Source organism: Bos indicus, chromosome 18 (genome assembly GCF_029378745.1).
Source record: "Bos indicus isolate NIAB-ARS_2022 breed Sahiwal x Tharparkar chromosome 18, NIAB-ARS_B.indTharparkar_mat_pri_1.0, whole genome shotgun sequence".
Classification (NCBI taxonomy): Eukaryota; Metazoa; Chordata; class Mammalia; order Artiodactyla; family Bovidae; genus Bos; species Bos indicus.
This window is the reverse complement of record NC_091777.1, coordinates 6,789,730-6,816,324: the sequence shown is the minus strand read 5'-3', so window position 1 is coordinate 6,816,324 and position 26,595 is coordinate 6,789,730. Positions and strand designations below refer to the sequence as shown.

Below are 26,595 nucleotides of genomic sequence, written 5' to 3'. Positions count from 1 at the left end.
TAAATAACCAATGTTATAAGCATAACTTGGCAAGAAACAGGATGAAAGGGGCGTTAGCTCATTCTTGAATTTTACAGGCGGTGGCTGTTGTCTAAGTTAAAATCATTTTAGAGAATACATGTTGGATCTGGGTGTACTAAAACACCACCCCCCACCTTCCATTTCCCCAAATTAAATATTTTTGGTGTAAAACACAAATGGGAGTTAGTTAAGGCGTGTCTGGATAAAACTATTATCTTTAAGGCACAGCACTCTGGGGAGGTGGGTTTGTTCCCGCTGCTGCTAGTGAGGGTCGGCTGGCAGCAGCAATGATGCCCAGCAGTCTGCAGATGGCCACCGTTACTTCCGTGGTATGGACAAGTGGTCCCTCGGGAGCTGTTTGCACAGACTGTTTTGGGCTGTTCTGGCAAAAACCCTCTTGCCTGCTCCCCGATGCTGGTTCACCAAGTGCCTAATTTCACAAAGCTCAGCAAAGAAGAGGCAGTTACTGTGTCACTTACCAAATCACACTGGGTTCCACTGGTGAGCCCGGAGGAAAAGCAAGATTCCTAGGACACGCAGTGGGATTGGCAGAGAGGAAGTGGCGGTGTCTTCTCTGTGCATATGGGGTTCACTTCTAGAATGAAAAGATCATAGGTTCATCTTCTCTTCCCTATTCATTTTTCTTTTCCCCACCAATATGCCATTTATTTCCAGATGACTTTTTCTTCTTAAACTATTCTTGGGACACACTTTCTGAATATTATTCCTGGTCCAGTCGAAATGTCACCACCTCAAGGAGGCCCTCCCCGATCACCTGTTCTCACGCGGTCCTCTCTCCCACTTCTCCATTCTCTATCCCATCATCGTGGTGTATTTTCTTGGTAACACTTATCAGTAGCTGACGCTGATGTTTTCTTCTTTATTGATTGATTTTGAGTGTTTGTTTACTCTGGCTCCTGTCTACAGACTGTGAGTTCCATGGGAACAAGAGACATCTGGGAGGTTAAAACAGTACCCAGTACAGAGTCAGGAGGAAGAATTATTGAGAGGTGGATGGATGGCTCGATGGATGGATGGATGGATGTGTAGGTGGATGAACGGGTGGGTGGATGCACGTATAGAGAGATATGTAGATGGATAGCTAGGTGGATGAATATAAAGAATTGCCAATTTGGGTAGCCTTTTCCTGTTGTCAGTTAAGTCATGTCCAACGCTGTGACCTTGTGGACTGCAGCACGCCAGGCTTCCCTGTCCTCCACTATCTCCAGAGTTTGCTCAAACCCGTGTCCATTGGGTAACCTTTACTCTTTGGCATTTTCTTGGCTCAAGTTCAGATGTTAAATCCCTGGATGCAGTTTCATCCCCCACTGACTATTTTCTGCATGTCAACATCAACTGATGTCCTAGGAAACCCACTGAAACCCACTTAAAAATTAACCATTTCTTGTTGGAAATTAGATTCCTATCCAATTTTCATGTTTCTACTCCTTTTTCCCCCTCTTTCCCCTCCTTAACAGCAAAGTGAAGAGTATATGGAAATAGTTAAATATACGCCCAAAACAAAACTCTTTGGCTAACCAAACCAAACAAGCAAAGAGGACTCAGACTTTGTTCTTCATGTCCATTTTTTATGGGTATCTGTGTGAGGGGTCAGTGTGTTTTTGGAATCCAGGGCCATGAGATAAGAGAGAGGGCTGGATGGTGAGTCTGGTGAGATTTGTAGGGTAAGACACTGTAAGGCAGAGGGAGACTCAGACGGGTAAGTGATCTCTTCTTAAAAAGCAGACAGCCCCTTTGTAAAATTGAGGTAACCAAAAGTAGTCGCTCACATTAGTATAAAATGTTTAGGTAGGTGTGCCCGCTGCGTCCCGGGACACAGGAGGACAGGGATTTCTTGTTCAGGTGGAAGAGAGGGACGATGAGTGGGCTGCAGAAGGCAGGCGGGGTCGTGGTGGGGGTCAGAGTGGGTGCAGAGCTCAGCCAGAATGGCACCGGGCAGGGAATTCCCTGGCGGTCCAGTGGTTAGGGCTCTGTACTGCCACTGCAGGGAGCACGGGTTCAAGCCCTGCTTGGGGAGCTAAGATCCTGAATGCCACCAGGGCAGCCGAAGTGGGGACAAAGGCAGCAGGCAGACAACAGGGAGGAGAGATGGGAGCTGTGAGGAAGGGGAAAACCATGCGGAACCAGGAAGACTGTCGTTGTTAAATACTCCTGGATCTAGGCAGCTTTGGCTTTGAAAGGCAGCCCAGCCCTGTCAGTCTTTATATGGCCTTCCTCGACTCACACCCACCACGTGGGCCCGACCATCCCATTGCCCCACTGCCCTTGGGCTGTTGTCTCCTTCAATGTCCTCTGCCAAAAAGAGAGGAGGGAGTCCAGGGCCATCCCTGACGATCAGTCGAAGAGAAGAATTCGAGTAAATCCCTTGCTGAGCCTTCCTGGTATTGCTTCAGCCCCAGCCCTCTCCCAGACCTCACACCTCCGCCAGCCTTCCAAGTGCTGGCATCATTGTTTAATCACCAGTCTTGCCTTCCAGTGCTTTAGCACAGGGGCTGAGCATCCTCACTGGCATTTCCTTACCGCCCTCGCCCCTGGCATGGCAAGGCCCCTGCTTATCAATTAGTTCAGACAGTAGATGTGTTTGGAGCAGCCACAGTGTGCTGGGGCTGTTCCAGGTTCTGGGGATTCCAGCAGTAAACTTGGGGGTGGCCCTCACGAGTTTACTGGGGAGGACAGACAGCACTCCAGTAGCCCAAACACAAATATGTGATGACCGATGGTGAGCCGTACTATGAAAGACATGATCAGAGTCCAGACATGATCCTGGACTGAGTGATCCAGGAGGGCTTCTTGGTGGAGGTGATGGTTCATTCATGGAATAACAAACAGGCTGTTCGTTGAGAATCTGGAATTTACTTTCATCCACCCAACCCCATCATTCAGTGGCCTAGAATCTGAATATTGGAGGTTTGTTCCCTGCAAACAACAGCCCTGAGAACGCCACCAACAGCTTCAGCAGTGGGGTGACCAGCTCATCCTCGTTTGTCCTGGACCTCACCACTTTTAGCATGCCTAGTCTCATGTCCCTGGAAACCCCACAGTCCCGAGCACAGCAGGAAGGTTGGTGACACGACTCCTTAAGCGCGACCAGACAGCTTTCATTTGTGCATCTGACCTAGGAGCACGGGGCTCCTGTGCAGAGACTCCAGCTCAGCAGAACTCCAGAGGCCGTGCGGGGAGAATCTGGTAGGACACAGAGTGACAAAGTCAGGAGCTGCAAACCAAAACACCAGACTCAGCCTTCCTTGTTTCAGCGGGTCAGTGCTACGGACCCAGCCTTGGGCAGAGTGATAGACCGCAACAAGGGCTGTGAGCAGGGGCGTGAGCGAGAAGCCAGACCTGCAGGAACCTGTGGCCAGCACGGTCAGGGCGACCGGAAGAGACAGGAAGAGATTTCATCTCCACTGGGTCCCCTTCGAGCCCTCACTTCCCCTGGTGACCACTTGCCACGTGCTCAGAGAAAACAAGGCCAGGGCCACAGAGAGGAACCAGGGGGTGGGGCGTGGGGTCAAGTTCAGATCCTGTAACCCTTGAGAGAGAAGAGATCCCTCCTGCCTTGAGTGGCTAGATTAAGCAAACAAAAAGACACCCAGTTAAATCTGAATTTCAAATAAATGATGACTGACTTTTTTTAGTGCAAGTATATCCTATTATTGTGTGGGATTGCTTTTTAAAAAAAATGATTTGTTGCTTAGCTGACATTCAAATTAAACTGAATCTCCCACATCTAATCTCAACCCCGTTTCCCATTTCTGGAGAAGCATTGTGCCTGGCACCTGGTACCCCCAAAGGCATCAGGCCCCAGATACAATAAGGGTAACAGTTCAGCACCTATAATGCCAAGTGTTATATTTTAGCTGAAATTCACAGAATGGTCCAAATCCTACTTTTCCTAATACATGGCCATAGACTCTCTATCCATTTTTCTGTCCATGAACATTCAGGTTGTTGCCATGTCTTGGCTACTGTAAACAGTGCTGCTCTGAACATAGGGGTGCCTGTGTCTTTTTGATTTATAGTTTTGTCTGGATCATGTGGTAACTCTGTTTCTAGTTTTATGTCCATACAGTTTTCCATAATGATTGAACCAACTTACGTTCCCTCCAGCAGTGTAGGAGGGTTCTCTTTTCTCCACAGCCTCTCCAGCATTTTTAGTGATGGCCATTCTGACCAGTGTGAGGTCTGTATGAGGGCTTCCCTAGTGGCTCAGCAGTAAAGAATCTGCCTGCAATGCAGGAGCTGCAGGAGACACAGGTTCGATCCCTGGGTCAGGAAGATCCCCTGGAGGAGGGCATGGCAACCCACTCCAGTATTCTTGCCTGGAGAATCCCATGGACAGGGCAGCCTGGTGGGCTACAGTCCATGGGATCGAAAAGAGTAGGACACAACTAAAGCGACTTAGCCCACACACATTCTGACCAGTGTGCGGTGGTACCTCATTGTAGTTTTGATTTGTGTTTCTCTAATAATCAGCAGTGTTGATCATCTTTACATGTACCTATTGGTCATCTGTATTTCTTCTTTGGAGAAGTTATCTCTTTAGGTCTTCCACCCGTTTTTTGATTGGGTTGTTTGTTTTGTTGAATTACATGAGCCGTTTGTATATTTTGGATACTTAGCCCTTGTCAGTCGCAAATATTTTCTTTTGCAAATATTTTCTCCCATTCTGTGGGATGTCCTTTCATTTTGTTTATGGTTTCCTTCGCCGTGCAAAAGCTTTTGTATGTTTGATGAGGCCCCATTTGTTTTATTTTTGTTTTTATTTCTACTGCCTTGGGAGGCCACAGACTCTTATATGAAGTAGACTAAGCATTCAAAATAAACCAAGACGTCAGAGTGAACTCTGGAGTCCCCGGCTCTGTTGGATCCAGTGGAAATCTAAAACCTAAAGAGAGAGGGTACCTCTTTCTACGAACTCGGAAAGAAGCATGAGATTCTACTGTGATCTCTCTCGCAACCAGGGATAACTCAGACCCCGGGAGAACCTGGTGGGCCGCTGCAGACCCGTCTTTGCTGGCGGTGCAGGCTGGACTCTGTCCGAGGGGAGCAGAGGCAAGGCGTGACCAAGTCTGTGGGTAACCTGTCACAGTTGAGTCCGAGAAGGAACAGCCTCAGAGAGGGTCAGGATCCTTCAGGGGGTGACTGCAGGTCAGACTCCAGAAACCAAGAACCACACGCACAGGCAGGAGCAGAAATGAACAGCAGGGAGACGTGAAGGGCCAGCGAGGGATCCATGCCAGGTCAGCTGAGAACAAGGTCGGGAGGGAAACTGATCCGGTGAAAAACAGGTCCCGGAGTATGGTGACTTGTCCCTGTGGGGTGGGCTTTCCTGGTGGCTCAGACGGTAAAGCATCTGCTTGCAATGGAGGAGACCCGGGTTCGATCCCTGAGTTGGGAAGATCCTCTGGAGAAGGAAATGGCAACCCACTCCCGTACTCTTGCCTGGAAAATTCCAGGGATGGAGGAGCCTGGTGGGCTCCAGTCCCAGACACGAATCGGACACGACTGAGCAACTTCACTGGTCCATATGGAGTGCTAAGACCACGACACTTGGGAAATCTGACTAGACCAGTGGTTCTTTTTTTTTAATTAAAAATAAAAATAAAAATTCTTAGAGTATAGTTGCTTTTCACTGCTGCATTAGTCTCAGGTGAGCAGTGAAGTGACTCAGTTACACCTCGATTCATCCTTTTCATTTGAGGAGAGCTCCTGGTGCTGCACCGTGGGTCCTTGCTGAAAATCTACCTGATACATAGCGGTGTGTGTATCTGACTCTCAAGCTCCTGATTTATCCCTCCCTGCTCCCCCTCCCCCGACCATGTTTCCCCTTTGTTAAGCTTGTTTTTGATATCTGTAAATCTGTTTCTATTTTGTAAATAAGTTCATTTGTATCATTTACAAAATCAGACTCTATGCATAAGTGATTCTACATATGATAGATTGTACGTATGATATTTGTCTTTCTGTCTGACTTTTTTCACTTAGTATGATAATCTCTGGGTCCATCCATGTTGCTGCAAACAGCATCATTTGTTCTGTTTGACTGGCTGAGTAATACTCTGTCGTATGTATGTACGGCCTCTTCTTTTATCCATTCGTCTGCTGATGGACATTTCTGTCGCCATGTCTTGCTTGTGTATCTTTCTGAATTACAGTTCGGATGTATCTCCAGGAGGAGCGTTCCCTTTTCTCCACATCCTCTCCAGAACGTACTGTTTGTAGAGTTTTTGATGCTGGCTTCTGACAGGTATGAGGTGATACCTCATTGTAGTTTTGATTTATATTTCTTTGATGATTAATGATGTTCACCATCTTCTCATGTAGTTTTTGGTCATCTGTATGTCTTCTTTGCAGAAGTGTCTATGTAGATTTTCAGCCCGTTCTTTCATTGGGCTGTTTGGTTCTTTTGCTGTAGAGCTGTGTGAGCGGTTTGTATATTTTGAAGACTAATCCCTTGTTGGTCACTTCGTTTGCAAATAGTATGCGCCCCATCCCCACCCCCTGCCACCCCATCCTGTGGGTTGCTAACCAGGGGTACGTTTGCCCCCTGCAGGACGGTTGGCAACGTCTGGGAACATTTGGGGGTGTCACACAGATGTGGTGTGAGTCGCGTGGCATCAAGTGAGCCGAGGCCAGGCTGCCCGTCACCACGCTGCCTCCTTCAGCATCACCGTGCGACACCCTGCTTTGCATGGGACAGCTCCACGCAGCCAAGAATTATCCAACTCCAAACTGAGCTTGAGAAGCCCCAGGACAGACTGGGTCAATGGTGTAACAACACGCTTCCTCCTGAGCGACTTCTGAGGAGGAACTAACCTCCCTGGAGCTGCTGGTCTCCATGCTCTGTACACCCAGCTGCTGTGTGAACAGGCCACTCTCAAAGCTAGAAGGACCACGGAGAGTGAGAAATACGAGGGCAGAGATTCTCTAACCAGTCACCCCCGTGGTCATTTTGCCAAAGCGTATGTTTATTGACCAATTACAGCAGAGATTTACAGAGTAGAATTATGCTTTCACTGAAGTAAGGCCAATACCCTTCCCTCCCAAGCCACCAGTGAGCTCTGTGACCAGGGACAAAGTCAGCTAATAGAGCCGGGTGTTCACGGGGGCCTGGGATTTATACTTTAATTGTTTCCACGGCTCCCTGTCTCACGGAGGTATTTGTCTTGGTACATGGACACCAACAGTGTGCCATAACATTACACAGAGGATTGTGAGGGTTTTATTTTTTTTAATTATTATTTCATCTGTAATTATAGGCAAGACCAGTTTATTATTGAGAAATCCTTGAAAACATTTTAATTGAAATGGTCAGCAGCCTTTCACTGATCCAGTCCCACAATAGACCCTGGCAACCTAAGTGTGTCCAACTAATGGATTAAGAAGGAGAGTCCCTGTTCTAAACCAGAGCATAAGTGTTATTTAAAATTTTGGATTTAAGTGTTTTTTTTTTTTTTTTTAAGATTTATGGCACAGTTGAAATGAGGTCAAGTAGAAGCACTAAAGAATTTAATTAGAAATGTCTTCGCATGCCCCCCTCCTCTCTGTAAACCCTGCATAGGTTGTCTCTGGAGAGCTTGAAGTCATTTGAGATGGCGTGTACTTTTTCTTTTTTTCTTTTTTTAATTCCTAATAAGAAGGAGGTCCAATCCCCTGCCGTGTCTTCAGTGGGAAATGCTGGGGATCTAGACAGCAGAGGCCGAAAAGGGAACAGCAGCAGGGCAAGGAAAGGGACGAGGGCCTTTCAGCTGGCCTCCACAAAAACATTCATTTATCCAGAACATTTCCTGAGCACTTTGTCTGTCTCAACGCGGTGCAAGGGGCTGGGAACTCTGATGGGAGCGAGATGCTGTCTGTACTCTCAAAGATCTCCTGGCTGAATGCAACAAACAGAGGCGACTAAACAAACACAAGAAAACAGCACCGTTGCTTAAACATCTTGGGAACCCGAAGGCAGGAGTGCTGGCCTTTCCCTGGAGAGCTCACTGGAAGGCGTGGCCTGGGATCTGGGCCTTGAAGGATGTGTAGGAGTTCTCAGTGGACCTACAGGAGGGAGATGCAGGGAAAGGAGACCCCAGGGAGAGGACACAGCGTGTGCCCTGACACAGACATGGGTGAGGATGGCTCAGCAGAGCTGAGTGGTGGTCAAACATTCTCTGGGACCTAGAGGACCAATTGGGAGCTACAGCAATTAAGTGTGCTACGGAGGAGAGGCCAGAAAGCCATTCAGTTTGGAAACCAGGTGCTTGAGCTGGGAGCTCTCCTCTTACCCTTTGAAGCTCAGGCTATGCCTGCCTCCCCCCTCCAACACAGATTATGGAAGCCTCAGGGTTTCAGCCCCTGGCTGGGCTCAGTGGAGTTCCAGGATGATGGTGCTGGTACCACTAAGGAGGGGGTCTCGAGAGGGGGACGGGAAGAATGCTTGGGCTCCGGGAGGCTCTCGAGAGGGGGATGGGAGGGATGCCGGGGCTCTGGGAGGCTTGGCTGGCAGTCGGGGCTGGGAAGGGTGTTTCCTGCGCTTCCTTCTGCTGCCGATTCCACTGTCAAGGAGTAGACCAAACAGCGTCAGTGACTGTGACTCTGATTGCTGTTGTGTGTGTTAGTCATTCGGTCATGTCTGACTCTCTGCGACCCCATGGACTATAGCCCACCAGGCTCCCCTGTCCATGGAATTCTCCAGGCAAGAATACTGGAGTGGGTAGCCTTTCCCTTCTCCAGGGGATCTTTCCAACCCAGGGATTGAACCCGGGTGTCTTGCATTGCAGACGGATTCTTTACTGCCTGAGCCACCTACTACCAGCGGCTATTGTGTGCCTAGGGTGCTGGGCGTTTCCTCTATTATGTTGACTATGTATAACAACCCTGCATGGTCTGGGATTTTTAGAGATTCACCTTCCTTGCTGCTCCACAGGGAAGAACCGTTAGCCGGTGTTAACTAAATCAATTCCTCTCCCTACCTACCCTGGAGCCCATGCATGGAGCTGCCCACATGAGAAGCAGCTTGATGCAAATCAAGGCTCACAGTTAGACTGGTTGCTTCGGTGGCTGCCACTGTGAGGACCACGTGGGGGAAAAATCTTCTTTCTCTACACCATGGGTGGGTTCTGTCTTGGGTTTATATTCTCGTGGACCAGACATCTTCCAAAGCAGGTGTTAAGAGAGGTAAATTGACTGCCAGTTGATTTGAAGATTCCTCCAGGGCATCCCAAAGTAAATTCTGCATATGCTTGATGTATCAGTCAGCTTTTGCTGCATAACAAAGCACCCCCTCCCCTCCAACTAAAGCAGCAATCATATCTATCTGTAGGCTGCGGGTCGGCTGATGCAGGCTGAGTGTGGCTCTAGGCTATGGACTGGGTTCATATCTACTTGATGTGACTCTCTCCTTTTTTTTTGGGGGGGGGGCTAGTGGTCCCCTGGGAGTACTCCCCTCGTGGTAGGAGGCAGGAGTGTGAAAAGGCAGCACTAGCAATGCAAGGACACTTTAGTCCCCTGCTTGTCTGTCTGCTCATATCACACTGCAAAACAGGGTCAGTGGCCAAGTCAGTGGTGAGGCTCATGTAGCTGAACTGCTTCTTACCCACCTAGGTCAGGACTGACCGAGGCACTGGGTGGGTTCTACATCTGGGGGGTTCGTATCAGCTAGCCCTCTGCCGCACCAGCCAAGGCAGGGGCTGTCCCTCCCTGCTCAAGGCTGGGACTGAGCATCACCGGTGTGCATCTTCAGGCCTAAGAAACACACCCTGCGGCTCTTTATTTGAAAGGGGCCTGGAGCAGACTTTTGCAAAATAAGTTGCTTTTCTAGATGAATCCAACTCTTCCTGCATTTGAAAAATAAATGTGCACTAAAAGTAATTAACGCATGTTGGTTCATGAATAATACACTATTTTACAACTATTTGCCGAGCATAATGAGACAAGCTACTAAATTGACAATGAATGTTCTATTATGTGATTGCCAACTGTTTTATAAGATACTGAACATATTCATTTCTTCTGCCATCGTGTGTATTATCAAGCTATTGCTTTTTAATAAATTAATTTTCCAGACATCTCTGGGGTCTTTGTTGGAAATCTGGCTGAGGGCGAAAATAAAATTAATTGTGTGGTCTGTGCAGAACTACCAGTGTTTGCTGGCTTACAAACAAAGTGTCACCACTGGCTGCCCCCGAAGCAGACCCTGCGTGTGGCACGCAAGTGTGAAGGGAGATGCCTCTTCAGCCCAGGATGGTGTGAAAAGACCAAGTGGTGCCTTGAAAATAAGAAGGTTGCTTCCCCTGTCAAGGTCTTTGGAGGCTGGGCAGATCTCTGTGAGCAGTTTCTTAAAATATTTAATGAAAGCAAAAATTAGCATTCAATCCTATTCTGTTCTGCATACTTATTTTTAAATCTGCTTGTCTACTATTTTTGAAACATCAGTGTTACTTCGTTGGGGAGTTTTCTTGGCATCCCAGCCCCTCCCAGTGAGGCACAGCGGGGTCTTCTCTCTGCTGATCCCACGTATCTGCATTTATCCCATCAAGGCCTCCATCGAGGGTACCTTCACTATGACATACCTCAGGCCCACAGCTCTGGGAGAAGGCATCCACATCCCTCTGTAAAGGGAACACTTAGGGCCAGTAGGTAAAGTCCAACGTGATCTTGTCCCCCTGCAGTTGTGTAAGGGTCCTGGATCACCTGTTTTTTGGATCTGCTTCTAGTCCCTAGTCTGAGCTCCAGGGTAACGCAATGCATTTCTCTCTGTGCATTTCATGGTATGACGTAGGAACTGCGATAGGAAGTGCTTAACAATTGTTTGCTGAGTGAATACATGACTCATCCTATACGTTTTGTTGCTGGTCAGTCGCTAAGTTGTGTCCGACTCTTTCTAGCCCCAGGAACCGTGGCATTCCTGGCTCCTCTGTCCTCCACTATCTCCCGGAATTTGCTCAGATTCATGTCCATTGAGTCGGTGATGCTCTCTAACCATCTCATCCTCTGTCATCCCCATCTCCTCCTGCCCTCAATCTTTCCCAGCATCACGGGCTTTTTCGAAGAGTCAGCTCTTCACATCAGGTGGCCAAAGAATTGGAGCTTCAGCTTCAACATCAGTCCTTCCAATGAATATTCAGGACTGATTTCCTTTAGGATGGACTGGTTTGATTTCCTTGCAGTCCAAGGGACTCTCAAGAGTCTTCTCCAATACCACAGTTCAAAAGCATCACTTCTTTGGCAATCAACCTTCTTTATGGTCCAACTCTCACATCCATACACGACTACTAGCAAAATGATAGCTTTGACTATATGGACCTTTGTTGGCAAAGTGATATCTCTGCTTTTTAACATACTACATGATTTTCCATTATTTAGGCAAAGATCCTTCTTCACTGCATGAAAACTAAGAATGGCCTGTCTTTATATTAACACTTTTCCAACTGTTACTGAACTGGAGTGTTATTTCTGAGATTTTTGCTGTGTCTAATCCTATCAAATCCTATCAAATAGGGGTCAGTTTGTGGGGAAAGCTTGGCTGCGTGATCACAGGGTGCCATAGAGAATAACTCTGGATATATTTATCTGGATATTTTAGTGTTCTCATTTATCTGATTTTTACCAAACCTCACACATGGTCGTGTGACATGGATGCCAGGTAGGGAAGGCTTAAGCCCCAAACCTGTGCCTAATGTTGGGTTAAACATGCTTCTAAGAGTCCTCTCAATTAACTCCCCCATGGTCTAGACTGGATATTGGACTATATCAGGACTCCAGATTTCTTTATATAATAGGGAGATTGTCAAGTTAATTAGGGAACATCCAAATCCTGGAATATTAATTCCACCAAAAGAGGAGTTAATAACATGGAGATGTTCTTGTACAAAGTCTGTACCTATAGAAAAGTTTAAAGTAAGCGTGGGAGTAGGAAGGACATTAGCCTAGATTCCTGTCCCCCGTGTTCATACCTTGCCAGCACAGCCACTTTAGTAGATCACAGTGTCTCTTGTCTTTTTTATGCATATATTGTCTACATGGTTGTCTTAACTCCATTATAATGCATTTTTTCCTGCTCTCTTTTCACAGTATAAATAGTCCTTTCTCTGCTGTGTTGAAGTGAGCCTGTAAACAGAAAGATAGGCATGCTGATGTCTGATAGACACACAATAATATATAGACAAAGATCACACTCAAATCAATGGGCAAAGTGTGTTGTTCCCTCTGTGCTTGCTGCTGAGGCCTCGGTCTTCTGTCCCACGGTGTAGGTCATTGTATTTTCACGTCTGCCAGCTTTTAGGACCTAGACCACACTCCTCTAATGCTTTCTCCTGGTGCACATCTGATATTAGCTTAGAAAACAAAATGCAGCCAGAACTTACAGCCACTGTTCCCCCTCGAAACCAGGCTGGAATACCAAAATGGTGCCATGTCCCTCCCCATCCTCAGCCAGGTCGTTAAATGATCTCCCAACATGCCGGGCTTGGGGCATGCCAGCGCCCTGTCCCAGAAGAGCCTGCTGGCACAGAGCACGTCCGGGGGTGGGGCGCTAGGGGGGCGGGGCGCTAGGGGGGCGGGGCGCTGGGAGGCGGGGCGGGAGGCGGGGCGCTGGGGGGGCGGGTTCTGTCTGGTTTCACATCCAGGTGGCGACAGCGCCTCCACTCTTCCTCCTGTTGGGCCTGGAAGCTACTTTTCCCCCTGTCCCCAGCGGTCAGACTAATTCGACTACACCAAAGAACATGACATTTCTGATTTTAATTTGCTTTGGGGGTGATTTTTTAAATAGATATTTGAACCAGACCAGCCTGACAAAGTGAAGCCAATTTCAGACACGTGACAATTATAGTTTTGGGGCAAAGAAGCATGACAGGAGGCGTGCCTGCCCCACAGCATTAGACAAAGACATCACTTAGGGGGAGGGGTCAGGAGCACGTGCAACCTTGGCTGCATGCTCACCCTCCCCACAGAAAAGCACATTACGGATCTCAGGGGCCCATCTCGCTGTTAAATAAGTGTCATTTGCCCAGGAAAGTTGGCCTTTCATCCTAGGATGTTAGATTCAGAAAAGCCACTCCACTGTGGGAAACTGACATCCATTACAAGCCTCTATCAACCGCTGTCCCAGGCTTGACTGATTCTTTCATTTTTAAAAGGAACCACATGTGTTCTTTCTGCCACTGCCAGGGGCACCCGCAGAAGCCAGGCCAAAGGACAGAACTCAGGGCTGAATCAGAGTGCCGGAAAGACCTCCCGATGGCATCGCCTCCTCCTGCGTCCCTTCCTCAGAAAGGTGCTGGGCAATTCAGTTCTAAAAAGTTAACAGGGATGGTTCTCAAAGCGAGCGCTTCTCTACACGTTCTTCAGGAAGCACAGGATCAAGTGCTAACATTCTCAATGGGTGATTGATGTTTACCTCGGCGTCGCGTGTTTATTATAATTTTTTTCCCATACGCAACTATCCTGCAAATTGATAAGAGTCTTTTAATTAGATGGTAGGACTGTGTGCTTAACACTGCATGCAAAAGGCCTATAAAAACAGAGTGAAATTTAACAGGCGGGTTGCCTCCGGCTCAGAGCTGCAGAAGTCAGCTCCTTCCAGGGGAAGGTGAACTGAGGGCCTGTCTCACCGCAAGTCTGGAAGCACCTTCCACCGTGAGGTGGAGCGATGGAGTCAGAGAAAGGTCTGGTGAAGCCGCTTCCCCTGGCTTTTACTCATGAAGCTTGTGGTGCAAGTACCAGGGGATCACACTGGTGGTGTTCTTATTTAGACCCAAAGTGGGTGGAGGAATTAGTTTGATGGTTTTCTTAGTTATTCATATTTCCTTGCCTCATGCTGTACTTCTTCCCAACTGGAAAGTAACAAAACTCAAAATTTTTACAAATTGAAACGTAGTTGATTTACAATGCTGTGTTAGTCTCAGGTATACAGCAAAGTGATTCAGTTATATAATTTTCTATATATATATATATTTCTTTTTCATATTATTTTCCATTATATATTACTACAAGGAATTGAATATAGTTCCCTATGATATACACAGTAGGTCCTTGGCAATTATCTATTATACATATAACAGTGTACATCCGTGAATTCCAAATTCTAATCTATCCCTCCTCTCTCCCCACTTTCCCCTTTGGTAACCATGAGTTTGTTTTCTATGTCCGTGAGTCTACTCACGTTTTGTAAAAAAACTTCACTTGTAGCATTTTTTAGATTCTACGTGTAAGTGGTACCATATGGTACTGGTCTTTGTCTGTCTTACTTCACTTGGTGTGAAAATCTCTAGGTCATCCGGGTTGCTGCAGATGGCACTGTTCTGTTCTTTTTGTGGCTGAGTAATATTCCATTGCATATGTGTGCACGTCTTCTTTATCCATCTCTCTGTCGATGGTCACGTAGGTTGCTCCCGTGTCTTGGCCACCATAAATAGTGCTGCTATGAGCGTTACAAGCGTGCGGTTCTTTTCAAATCCGTTTTCTCTGGATGTATGCCCAGGAGTGGGATTGCTGGATCGTACGGTAGCTCTTAGCTTTTTACGGGACTCTGTGCTGTTCTCCACTGCAGTTGTACCCGTTTACCTTCCCATCGGCAGCGCGGGAGGGCTCCTTTTCTCCCCAGCCTCTCCAGCATTTCTTGTTTGCAGACGTGTTGATGCTGGCCGTCCTGACTGGCTGTGAGAATGACGGTGTGGATTTGCGTTCCTCTGACAATCAGTGATGTTGAACGGCTTTCCGTGTGCTTTTGGCCACCTGTACATCTTCTCTGGAGGTGTAAATATTCCCCTTACGGTTTTTGGATGAGTGTATGTGTTTAGAATAATGTAAGACATATAACTTTACTTTTCTAACAGTCTGTTTTCTTAAAACTTTGCGTTGACAGAGGTCAGGGAGATAAACAAACAAAATCAATACTTCCATTTATCATTTGGTTCAAACTTTTAGCAAGCAATAATAAAACAAAAAGTGGAAAGGGACTTGGCGTCCATCCGCGGTCTGGGTTCTGCAGGGGCTGGGTGTGAGCGCTCAAGGTTAATGGGTATGCTGAGGTGGGAGGTAAGTCACTCCGACCTTGGCAGCGTTATTGCTGCGCAGAGGAAAGGCTCTTGTGGAAAGCTGACCTGGCCCAAGCCGGCGGGAGGGGGTACCTCTGCACAGGCCATAGCGGGAGGACTAGTTCAGACAGAACTGCCAAGAGACCCCAAGTACTCTCGCACACCTGCCCCTGTGGGATGAGGCCCTCAGACCCCGCTCTCTTCCTGTGGAACTCAAAAGCCATTTCGCTGGTGTAGTGTCGGCCCAAGAACCTTCTGGAGGATCAGTCACTGGGCCCACAGCTGAGCCAGAACGCTCCAGAGGCAACCGGCACGTTTTACAAGCTTTGGCACGTTCTGTGCTTTTATAACTTTTTTATTGGGCATACTCTCATTGTAGAAAATGCGGGGAATACAGATAGGCATAAAGAGGAAAAGGCACGTATGTGTCCTCTGCCCAGAGACAACCACTGTTAACACCTCACAGCTCTCTCTCTTACAATATGTAATTTACATGCACAGAAACACAATACCTTATAGACTTTTATAGCCTATGTCTTTCACTTAATATGTTAAAAACATCTTTTCACTTAATTGAATTTTTTCCAGAACATCATGGTGGTCAGAGAGCCCTGACCCCAGCTGTTGGACATTTAAATTGACCTCAGGTGTTTATTGCTGTTGCTGTTGTCGTTGTTATTATTAATCATTGGTTTAAGAAAAACGTGTCTCTATATCCTGGAGAGCAATGCCCTGTTAACAAAACACTATCTTTAAAAAACAACAACAACAACAAAAAAAACCAGGGGCCTGTGTTCAAAACATTTGAAATTAAACATATTTAAATCATTGTTAGTAACTATACTTCTCAGATCCAGTAGTACGTTAATGGAGTTTTTGAATTCCCAAACTCCTGATATGTGTATACACACACACATACACACAGTCACACATACACACCTATCATCTGTGCAGACTGGGAGAACTGCCCTGCTTCAGAGTTCTAAACTTTGGAACTTGAATTTCTAGGTCAAGTGTTCTGGAGTTTGTATTACTAGTAATGCTCACTGTGATTTTATTTTAAATAGTACTTCTTAACATCATTGCTAATAGTACCAGTTGTTCAGTTGAGAGCATATCTACCTACCTGTCTATATGTTGCTTTTCCTCCATGCCTTTTACTTCTCTATTTTGAGAGTGTGCTGAAGCTGTGAAGGCTTTGGGAATATTTAGGGAGATTTATGTGGGCTTCTAGAAGGTTCTGGAATCTTGTTCAGGAAATGGGATGGTCTGACTGAAATTCTCCCTAAATCATCCAAGAAGGAATTTAGCCTCTGTCCCTGAAATGAGCTTGAAGGCAGTCACTAGTGAGAGTGAAAAGCTAGGGCTTCATCATCAGCCCTTCACATCTAGGCCCCACCAGGTAAATCTCCCCCAGGACCAAGTCTAAGGGGCCAGCCCTGCCTCAGCGAACTGCGCCAAGAAGTCCGAACACACGCCGTCCCGGCCAAGACAGTCCTCAGACTTGCTCAGTACGTCCCGAAACAGCCGCACAGTGAATACTGTGATGCCTTCAAAGGCTGGCAAAACCAGCTGACCCGGAATTGAGCTGGGTTCTGTCGCGGTCAGCCCTTTCGGGTTTCGCTGGCACACTGCTCCTGCCCTCTCCTGTCCCGGTCGCAGAAGCAAGAGCTTTCTATCCCAGGAAACTTGCACGGCCAGCCCCGAGAAGAAGGCCGCCAAACCCCAGACAGGCAGAGTATCGGGGCAAAATAAACCAACCGCCAGCACGCACACCTGCCCTGCTCCAGGAAACTCTGGGCAGAGGTCAAAACCAGCCCTGTGGGCAGCCCGGAAAAGGTTTCCCGACAGGAGGTAACCCGGAGGCTTAAAAACACCCCCGCTGTTTGACCCTACATTCCCTTTGGAGCCCGTGGTAAGAAATAAATCAAACTGGTCTCCCCAGATCTTATGCACTTCTGTTTATTAAAGCATTCTATGTATCAGTGAAAATACAGCAATGAGGGAAACAGCTCTGCAGTCGGTAACAGCGCAAGGCTGAGGTGACTGTGGTGCGCCTGTTTGCTGAATGCAGGATCGTAAGGGCAGTGGGAGATGTATCCAGAATTTATTTACTTTAAAATATATAAAACCGTATGTGGAGTATAATTGTATTATATAAAACTGAAAAGATACAAATAAACTCGATTGCATTTTTTAAAAAGAGAGAAAGGGAATACATACATCAGAACAGTCACAGTGGTTGTCTTTGAGGGGTGAGACTGTGGGAATATTTGTTTTCCTGATCTTTTCCCCCAAATTTAAATGCTGGAAGTACATTTCAACTTTCTAATGAAAACAGCAAACAGTAATACATTTTATAGAAAAAAAAATATTATTCAGCAATGATTTCTAAGAACAACTGTATTTAAATACAATGATAGACCTACTCCCACCTTCAACCAATCTCACAAGTCATATTTAAAGAGTATAGAGAGAGAATAAAACTATATTCGAGTGGATTGCTAATGAACACCCATTTGTTCAGCTTAGAAAAAATCTAAACAAGTGTGTACATAGAAAATAAAACAAGGGGGAGATGAAGTTGGAGGGGTAAGAGAAACCGCAAATGCATCTTGGGGTTGGGACACGGGGCTGAGAGATTAAGTGACGGGCACAACATCACACAGGAAGTGGTGGCCTCGGCCTGCAACGGCTTGGAGCGGGTCTTGGGTCCCCAGCCCGAGATGGGCCGTGTCGCGGCAGTGATAAGCACCGGATCCCAGCCTAGTACTAGAATGGCGGTCAGTGACAAGGGCCCGCACCTTCCGCTATGCAGGAAGGAACTCCCACAAAGACAGAAAGTGGTGAAACAAAGTATCAGTAAGAGGAAAAAAAGAGTGCAGGACGTGGGGATAGACACACGGGCAGACTCGGGGGAGAGGCCCTGTGTCGCACCCTCGTGGCAGTCTGCATTACTTTTATGGGGTATTTCTTCCGGGTTTCCCTTGGCCGATCATTCTGATTTGCCTGGTTCACAGTCTGTGTTTGGTGTATCTCAGGATCCTCCCATGTGTGGACACCCATCTCTTAGCCAAGGTGGATTTTACCAAAAAGGCGTCTGGGTAGAACATCACTTGATATGACTCCTGATTGGCCTCCAACGAAACTTTTCTGCTCATGTCTGGTCAGGGAGGTCTCCTGACTTTGAGAATGAGAAATATGTGCTCTGGGCAGGGCCCAGCCTTCTCCCTGAATTGTCCTGCTTTTCTTGTCTTGGAGTTTCAGTCCAGAGGGGAGGAATCTCCAATCACTTTACCCTGGAGGGGGGCCATCTGCCTCCTTGAAATATTTGAATATTTTCCTCACTGGTTAAAAGGGGACAGTGACATTTCATTCAAAACTCGTGAGGTTTAAATGAGCAAAAACAGCATTTCAGGTTATGTGCTTTGCACAAAGTAGTGGTGAGGACTCAGGAAATTATACTTTATCAAAGTGGACTTTCTCACCTAAGGGACCCAACAGCCAATGAGAAATTGTCACGACTCCAGAGTAAAACAGCCAGCCCTTAGTGAACCTTAGATAAAGCCAGAAGCTGGAGGAAGGCACAGGGCCTCTTCCATCTGAGTAAGTGATGAAGGGCGTCTGTCTGCATAGACCTATCAAGATGCAGCAGGCCCTAGCCTTGGAAACAGATCAGCCTAGAGGGGAGACAGTCATTCTCAGCAGTGTGATGCCTAGGAGCAGCCAGGGGGTTAGTACGTAAGCCGGCAGGAGCCGTTCTGGTTTGGGCCAGTATGCAGATGGGGCCCAGGTCATGCTAGGGTTGGTGACGAAGGCACCACAGGCAGGACACTTACTGCTGGAGGGATGGGATAAAGATGTCCTGGCATGGCTGACGTGTTCCTGCCCAGACAGAATGCAGCCTCACCTAAAATGTCCATTCTAATTACGACCGTGAACTTGGCCCGGTGGGAAAACAAAAGACAAAATGCTTGTACTTTAAATAAGGAGACTGATTGCTCAGGGGTATTCTATGTAAGTAGCTATAAACTGTGACAATAGAAAGTGAAAATGTTTTTTAAAAAAAATTAAATACCAACACCCAGGGCTGATGAGGTTGTTAAACACACGCGCACACACACACACACACACACACACACAAAACAACAACCCAGAAATATGTACCTTCTGCTGGCTGTAACCCTTCCACATGGCACATGGAAGCGAGCAGCAAAAGCCAAACAAGAGCTGTTAGACCCAAGAGTTTCAGGGGTGCCTATGGATGCTGGAGAGCACGGTCAACAGAAGGGAGGAACTGGATGGAGACAGATGCAAGTTACACCATTGTTCTAACAGCAAAAACTAGAAACAGGCTGAATGTCCCAGAGCATGGGATTCCCGCTGACGCCCCCAACCCAGCAGGACGACACGGGAGGACTCCATTAAAATAAGTGACAACGGAGAAAGAAAGTGATTTTGTTGCGGCGGGGGGGCGGGGGGGGGGGGGAGGCGCCAAGGACTGTGAAGCAGAGCGGAAAACCTCTGTTAGGATAGTGGTGTCTGACTGAGCCTGTCTTTTCCTTTTTAGAAATTGCCTTTATCGTTAGTACAGCATCTCATCAAGTAGAATTCAGAGTTTTTTTCAGTCATCATGTGGATAATATTTTGTGATATTATTATTCTAAAATGAATTCAAACTAGTTTGGATCCGTGGAAAGGCACAAAAAGTTAACAGGGTAAATATTGCTATTTTTTCTTGAATTAATTTTAAAAGTTTTTTTTAAAAAAATTTTATTGGAATATAGTTGATTTACAATGTTGTTAGTTTAATGTGTAGAACAAAGGGAATCAGTTCCACACGTACATATATCCACTCTATTTCAGGTTCCTTTCCCATGTAGGTTACGACGGAATCAGTGAGTGCGGTTCCTGTGCTCTACGGTAGGTCCCTGTTAGTCATCTGTTTTACATGCAGCAGTGTGGATATGCCAGTCCCTATCTCTTCATCCATCCTCTGCTCCCCCCTCCCTTTGGTAACCGTAAATCTGGTCTCGAGGATCAGGAAAAGAGTTCATTTATATAATACAGCTATTTTAGATGCTTGTTTTAAAATGTAAATTTCTTTGGGGATATACATATATATGTGTACATCTACAGCTGACTCACTTTGCTGTACAGCAGAAACTAACACTGTCGAGCAGCTATGCGTCAACCGAAGTTCACGTGAAAGGTGAGCTTCTCGACATGGTGCCCACGGGCGGCCCGGACGTGCAGCCATTTTGCAGCAGGCTTCGGGGCCCAGCGCTGACCCGAATGAAAGTAGTCAGGCCCGCTTCGTGGAGGTTCAAAACAAAACCACGCATCACCCCATTTTAAAGAGCAAAACCACAAGCCACAGCTTCAGTCACTGCCGTGGCCGCTTCAGTTTCTTGTTTCCTATTGATCAACGGCAGCAAAGTGTCCCTGCATGAGCCGTGCACATGGACGCCAGCAGCCTTTGGGTGTCAAGACTCAGGGAGAGCAAGCAGCTCACTGGAGAAGGCCGGTGGGCACTCTGGCTCCCTCTCACTGGCCTGGGTGGAGGCTGTGGCTCCGGTGCCATGGTGCCAGACCCTGGCCACTGAGTCCCCTGGAGGCCAAACCCAGGGAGGGAAGCCGGGCACAGACCTGCTCAGAGCCAAGCAGGAGAGGGGGTCTGCAGGGCCGGGCCCGTGCTGCCAGGTAACGGCACAGAACGGGCAGGCTTCGCCCCAGATGCGGGGCACTGGGAGGAGAACAGGCCCTGGGCCGGCACAGGCCAGTCTTGCTGTGTGAACAAGCCCCTCATATCCATCTATTCAGGGACGTGCACGGGGGTCTGCAGCACCCCCCTGCAGCGGGGTGCAGACCGTCGTCCTGGCCCCGCAGGCTGACGCTGCCCCTCGGGTCCCCAGCCCGGGGGCTGTGGGCAGGCCGCTCTGCCAGTCTCATCATCTGAGCACAAAGTGGGAAGGTGGCTGTGACTTTAGCAGAGATTGCCAGCTCTGGTTATTATTGCTCCAGGCTCCCTATTGGGTTTCACTCCCTTGTCTCCCCCAATTACCTTGTCTGCTCTCAGTCACTTTAGTGGGTCTTTACATGGCATCTTTCTGGGGTGGGGGGCACAGAGTGGCAACTGGCACATAATAAACAGCACCTGAAAACAGCGGTGGTGATTATGGAAGACTAGGTTTATATTACATACACACACACACACACGTGTACATACACTAATATATATATATGTATTATATACGTGTGTGTGTGTTGCACATACATATAACACATGTGTGTGTTTCTGTGTGTATGATATGTCTATATATACGCACCATGACAGATGGTAAACAATAATCATGGGCTTAACTAAGCAAAAACCAAAAAAGGAGTGAGGCTTTATCTGTACACTTGCTCACCTGTCCAGGCATTGCCCCACAGCATTAGCCAAGGAAGTGAGACGTGTCTGGCAGGAGCAATGACCCACAGGGACTGGTACCGTCTGACCCCGTGGACTCAGGGCGTAAGGGGAGAGAGGAGGCCTGGCTTTGTTCTGGGAGGGGTCTCTGGTTATCAAGCAACCTGGAGAACTTTTGGTCAAGTTGATGATGACCTTGGGTGCTGTGACCACTCCTGTAGACCCAGGATCTAGACATTTTATAGCTCATTTTATAGGTGGGGGTGTCACCCTAAACTTTGAATTTCCGTAATGTGGTGCTTGGTGTGTCTGTTGGGTGCATGACTGTATGAAGACTTGGTCTGCGTGACTTAGCTTGTCCTTGAAGTATAGTTAATTTATAGTGCTGTGTTAGTTTCTAGTGTATAGCAGGGTGAATCAGATATATATGTACTTTTCTACTCTGGTTTATTACAAAATATTGAATATAGTTCCCTGTGTTATATAGTAAGTAGGACATCGTTGTTTGTCTATTTAAATATAGTAGTGTGTATCTGCTAATCTCAGACTCGTAATTTCTCTCTCCTAACCCCTCTTGCTACCCTTTGGTAACCACAAGTTTGTTTTCTATGAGTCTGTTTGTCTATTTTATAAATAGGTTTATTTGTACATTTTAGATTCTACCTATAAGTGATGTGATATATGGTATTTATCTGACTTACTTGACTTAGTAGGATAATCTCCAGGTCCATCTGTGTTGTGGTAAATGGCATTCTTTCGTTCCTTTTTTATGGCTGAGTAATATTCTTTTCTCATCTTCTTTACCTGTTCCTCTATGGATGGACATTTAAGTTGCTTCCACATCTTGGTTATTGTGGATCGTGCTGCTGTGAATGTAGGGTGCATGTATATTGTGAAATTCTGGTTTTGTCTGGGCGTGTGCTCAGGAGTGGCTCTGGTTCTAGCGTTTTAAGGAACCTCCACACTGTTCCCCACAGTGGCTGGGCCAGTTTACATCCCCACCAGCGGGGTCGATGGCTTTAGGGAGCTCTCGGTTGAGGGGCATGCTCGCCTCCTCTCGTCAAGGTCCCTCAAGGATTCTGTTAAGGGGGAATATAGCTAGATGGGAGGATATAGCCAGGCTGTGGACCCCTGGAAAGCAGTGGGTCTGAGTGCACACAGAGCCAGAGGCCCCAGACGACAGTGTCAGGATGGAGACTGGTGGCACATGCCCCTCTGCCCCACCTTCCTGGTGTGTGAGCAGAAGCATTGTCTCCATGTGGCCAAAGAGGCCCTTCCTACATCTCTGCGGGAATGGCCTGGAAGCCCAGGTGTGAGTGATGCAGGACCGGGGCAAAGGGCCTCAAACCACCCCCATCCTCATCACTAGACACTGCCTACTCACCGAGAGCCCGGTCATCACAAAGGGAACACATCGTGAGGCCTGAAACGGCCCACTGTGCATAATAACAAAACTTCTTAAGGTGAAATTTAACAACAGTCATTTTTCTCTTTCTCTCTTCAACAGAAAATATGATGCTGGCATGCTAATTGCGTGAGACAACTCGGCCCACAGACAGCCACAAAGCACAAAAACAAAACAAACTCAGAGAAGACATGAGAATGGTGTTTTCCTGGCGTCTACAAGAAGCGCTTTATTTTTTCCTCTAGATTGCTTTTCTAAAAAAAAAAAAAACAAAAACAAAAAAACAAAACACGAAACTGAAACAAACAGTTAAAGGAACAAGACAAAGTTCAGGTGATCATATTCAAGCATGTTCTTTTATTAAGCGTAGGATGGAAGGGACGAGAGGATGCGGAAGCAGGATGCTGAACAGATACGCGGGGGCCGTGCACCTCTGTGACGGGGTCCTTCCTGAAACTGCGGGAAGGATGAAGGGAACGGCTTTTTATCCCCCAGCCACCAAACACCTGGGGCATCCTTAGGGGTGCCAGGCCCCCTTTCCCGCCCGGCGCGGTGTTCAGGGGGTGGCCTGTGAGGTCTGCTTGCTGTGAGCTGAAGAATCCTTTGCGCTGCTCCGGCAGTGAACCAGTGCCCTGCGACACACTCCCTGCCCGCACCACCTGTTTCTCAGCGTCCCCTCCGCCTCGGTGGGAACAAGGGCCAGAGGGGGCCTGTCCAGGACTCAGACTGGATCAGGATGGAATAGTGATCTCGCAGATGAGTGTGTGAAGGATAAACACCGGCTCTTTCTTCCCCGGACAGGAGAAAGCCTGCTCCTGGCTACAGTGTGGCCATGGGTGTGTGGCCATGGGTGTGTGGCTGGGGTGGTGGCTGGTGGGACGGGGTAGGGGGGGGCACCGGGGACCCTGAGTGGTGAGAACTGCACGTGCTTCTGCGGTGGGATGGAGAGCCTGCCTTTGCCCGTGTGAAGGCAAAGTTTCACCGTCACATGGGCCATTGCCAGGGCAGCAGAGGGACCTCGGTTGCCCCCAGCCCTGGACAAGAAGTATCGCCCCTTCTCCCCACCAACGCCCTGCTCCCCAGTGGTACCTAACGCTGTGTGATCTGACGCACCAGTGCTTACATCCTGGGCCTCTGGTGGGTCTGGGTCGGGGGGACATGGAAGGCCGCGGGGTGAGAGGTGGGGGGGGAGTCCAGCGGGGTGGGCGTCGGGCCAATGGCCGTCTAGGAGGGCGGGCCACCGGGCACCCCCTGGAGCAGCCGCTCACTGAGCGCCCACAGGGCCCGCGCTGAGTCTTCGCTCTGGGCTTCGGCCGACGGCAGGCAGCGGCAGCAGCTGTTGAAGTACATCCCTCCCAGGCCCTCCAGCTCCGGGGCGACAGCGCAGTACACGGTGGTGGCGGCTCCCTGTTGCTGCAGGGCAGAGAGGAGAGACAAGAACGAGCGCGTCAGAAGAGAGGCGGCGGGGGCTGTCCTTCACAGGGAGCGCCCTCCCCACCTGCTTTGGAGGCCACTGGACCTCAGCAGCGGCCGCGAACCCAGAGGTATGGCGGGGCCGTCCTGGGACAGCATCATGGACTCCGCCTGGAGCACCGGTGTGACTTTTCACACCTCATGCGGGAAAAGGCTTTGAACACAACATGCCTCTCAGCTCGTCGCATCACATGCCTCTGCTGACAACGCAAGCAGGGTGGGATCCTTGCCAACCGGCAGGAAGAAACCCGTCCAACCTCCTGACTGCAATGCATGATGTCATGTGACACCAAGATGTTTTTACGAGACTTCTGTCTGAGCTAAACCTGCCGCGCTCTCGTGGCCCAGCGGGTGGAAAGCCAAGCAGGACCAGCGCCAGCTGTGTCCTTGTCCTTTGCCCATGGTGCTGTGAGGGGAAGGCTTTGGATGCAGTGTGCAAACATGTTCCCCACCGTACACACGTGCCTCCTGCAGACACGAGACACAAATCTGTGAGTTGATCAGGATCCTGGAGACCTTTCTATGAATGTCACATCCTGCCCGTACCTGCAGGAGGACAGCGGCTTGAGGGTCCACCTCCTCACAGCCCACTTCTAAATGCACGTCGTAATGAGTGCCATTGATCACTTCCGACTGACCTTTTGAGTAACAGCTGGCGCTGTGGCTGGGGATGTGTGTGCCGACGGGGCACCATATCACCCGGCTGACAGGATGCTGTCAGGGAGGCTGGGAGGAGGGCAAGAAATCACTTTGCTTTGCGAGCCATAATTAAAAATAATAGGCTGGTGCTCGTAGGGAGACATGGTTGGCACGGCTCTAATTTAAAACCAATACAGTTTATCTGGCATCTTCTGATTATTTATGTGCACCACAGCCCTTGCTGCATCAACTAATTATCAGGTGAAGGGGTGGGGAGGCAGAGGAGAATCAGAGAAAGATAACGGGCGATAAGGTCACCATTAGGAAAACACTGAAGCCCTCTGTGGGAGGGTGAAGCGCGTTCCTGCCACCGGAAAGCTGACCCTCTCCTGCCTCTTACAGACTTCACACCAGGCCCCACCAGAGGGCTCGGGGGAGAACCTCCCCCGCCACGCCTTGGATTGTGTGTCTATGGTTATGCCCATAATCACCGGGAGCCCAGGGCATTCTGAGAAGTGAGGTCTCGGGGTGTTTACCGTTTGAGGAAAGTACTGTGAAACAGACTTGGGGGTTGTTTTGAAGAGGACGGTACTTACTGAATTTGTCTGAAAACCAAGAAGCCAAATATACAAGTGACATGATTGTTAGGGAGGTGGGTGGTGTGGCGTAGGCACGAGATGAACGAGATGGAGGCGTGAGTTCTGAGCCTGGGGCTGTCCACTGTGCTGGACAAGACCCATGGATCCAAAGTTTGAACCCCCGGCGTGACCTGAACCAAATGGGCATCGGTTGGTTGTCCCCCAACCCTCTCAGCCACGCCCATTCCCCAGACAGCCAGCTGTGCGCTTGGATTCAGCTACTTCTTTTCAGACTGATTTTGTGCGGCCTAGGTCTGATGAACCCAAGTCCGCATCACTCCGATTCCCTTCCGCTGAGCTGTTATTCCTAGTAACCCTTAGATTAGCATCCAGCACGTTTATCTAACCAGGTTCAAGGGCTCATCCGAGTCCCCTGCACCCCGTGTGGGGCAAAGGGCAGCGGGGTGTCCTCTAGAGACGGATGGAAGACTTGAAGGGCTCGTCCCGCCCACCCAGGCCAACTACCACCTCGGCCTTGATTCTCAGAATGCTGCTGCTGGGTGGAGATGGTGCTCAGGAATATTCTGGACATCTGTCTTAGGTTTCCGCTGTACTCTGCAAATCCCAAACCCACCAAAGAGCAGTCAGGGGGTTTGTCATGAGCTCCCAAGTAGCGAGAGAGTCTGCTCACCCCAAGATCCAGGCCCCCCCACCCCGCCCCAGAGTGGCTATAATATCAGCATTCATACATCGCAACAAACTGGCCTTTCACAAGCTCCACCAGCCCTGACAAAGGATCAAAGGTGGCCACTGGGGAAAGCAACAGACGGAATTCTTCCAAACCCAATGCAATCTTGCGCCACTCTGACCTTCTAAAATGCTATCATGGTACACTCTCGTGTGGTGGGATGGTATTTTTGCAGAGAAATTTGGCACTTAGACTGATTCAGAATCGAGCTGATGAGGGAGCTGGGGGCACACGCATTTTCCCCCCATGGAATCTGAAAGCAATTGAAGCTGGCCTCA

General features: G+C 48.5%; 2 protein-coding genes and 1 long non-coding RNA gene across 5 annotated transcripts in view; 1 reads left to right on the top strand and 2 right to left on the bottom strand.

Annotated features, from left to right (window-relative positions):
• LOC109572450 (uncharacterized) overlaps positions 1-918 on the bottom strand; it is a 43,058-nt gene extending 42,140 nt beyond the window's left edge. For both annotated transcript variants that reach the window (XR_011561739.1, XR_002182797.2), the window contains exons 1-2: positions 797-918; positions 501-616 (exon numbers count right to left, since the gene is read on the bottom strand). This is a non-coding gene — a long non-coding RNA (uncharacterized lncRNA). The remainder of the gene's footprint in view (positions 1-500; positions 617-796) is intronic.
• The window catches only part of MAF (MAF bZIP transcription factor), a 355,676-nt gene extending 330,477 nt beyond the window's left edge, over positions 1-25,199 (top strand). Inside the window, exon 3 of the mRNA XM_070771925.1 lies at positions 22,982-25,199. The gene's annotated coding sequence lies outside the window, so the exon portion shown is untranslated. The remainder of the gene's footprint in view (positions 1-22,981) is intronic.
• The window catches only part of WWOX (WW domain containing oxidoreductase), a 909,485-nt gene continuing 906,106 nt past the window's right edge, over positions 23,217-26,595 (bottom strand). The window contains exon 9 of one of the 2 annotated variants that reach the window (XM_019979230.2): positions 23,217-24,292. In XM_019979230.2, the coding sequence (XP_019834789.1) occupies positions 24,104-24,292 (189 nt within the window). In that variant the 3' untranslated portion in view covers positions 23,217-24,103. The remainder of the gene's footprint in view (positions 24,293-26,595) is intronic. The other variant, XR_011561738.1, reaches the window with a different exon arrangement.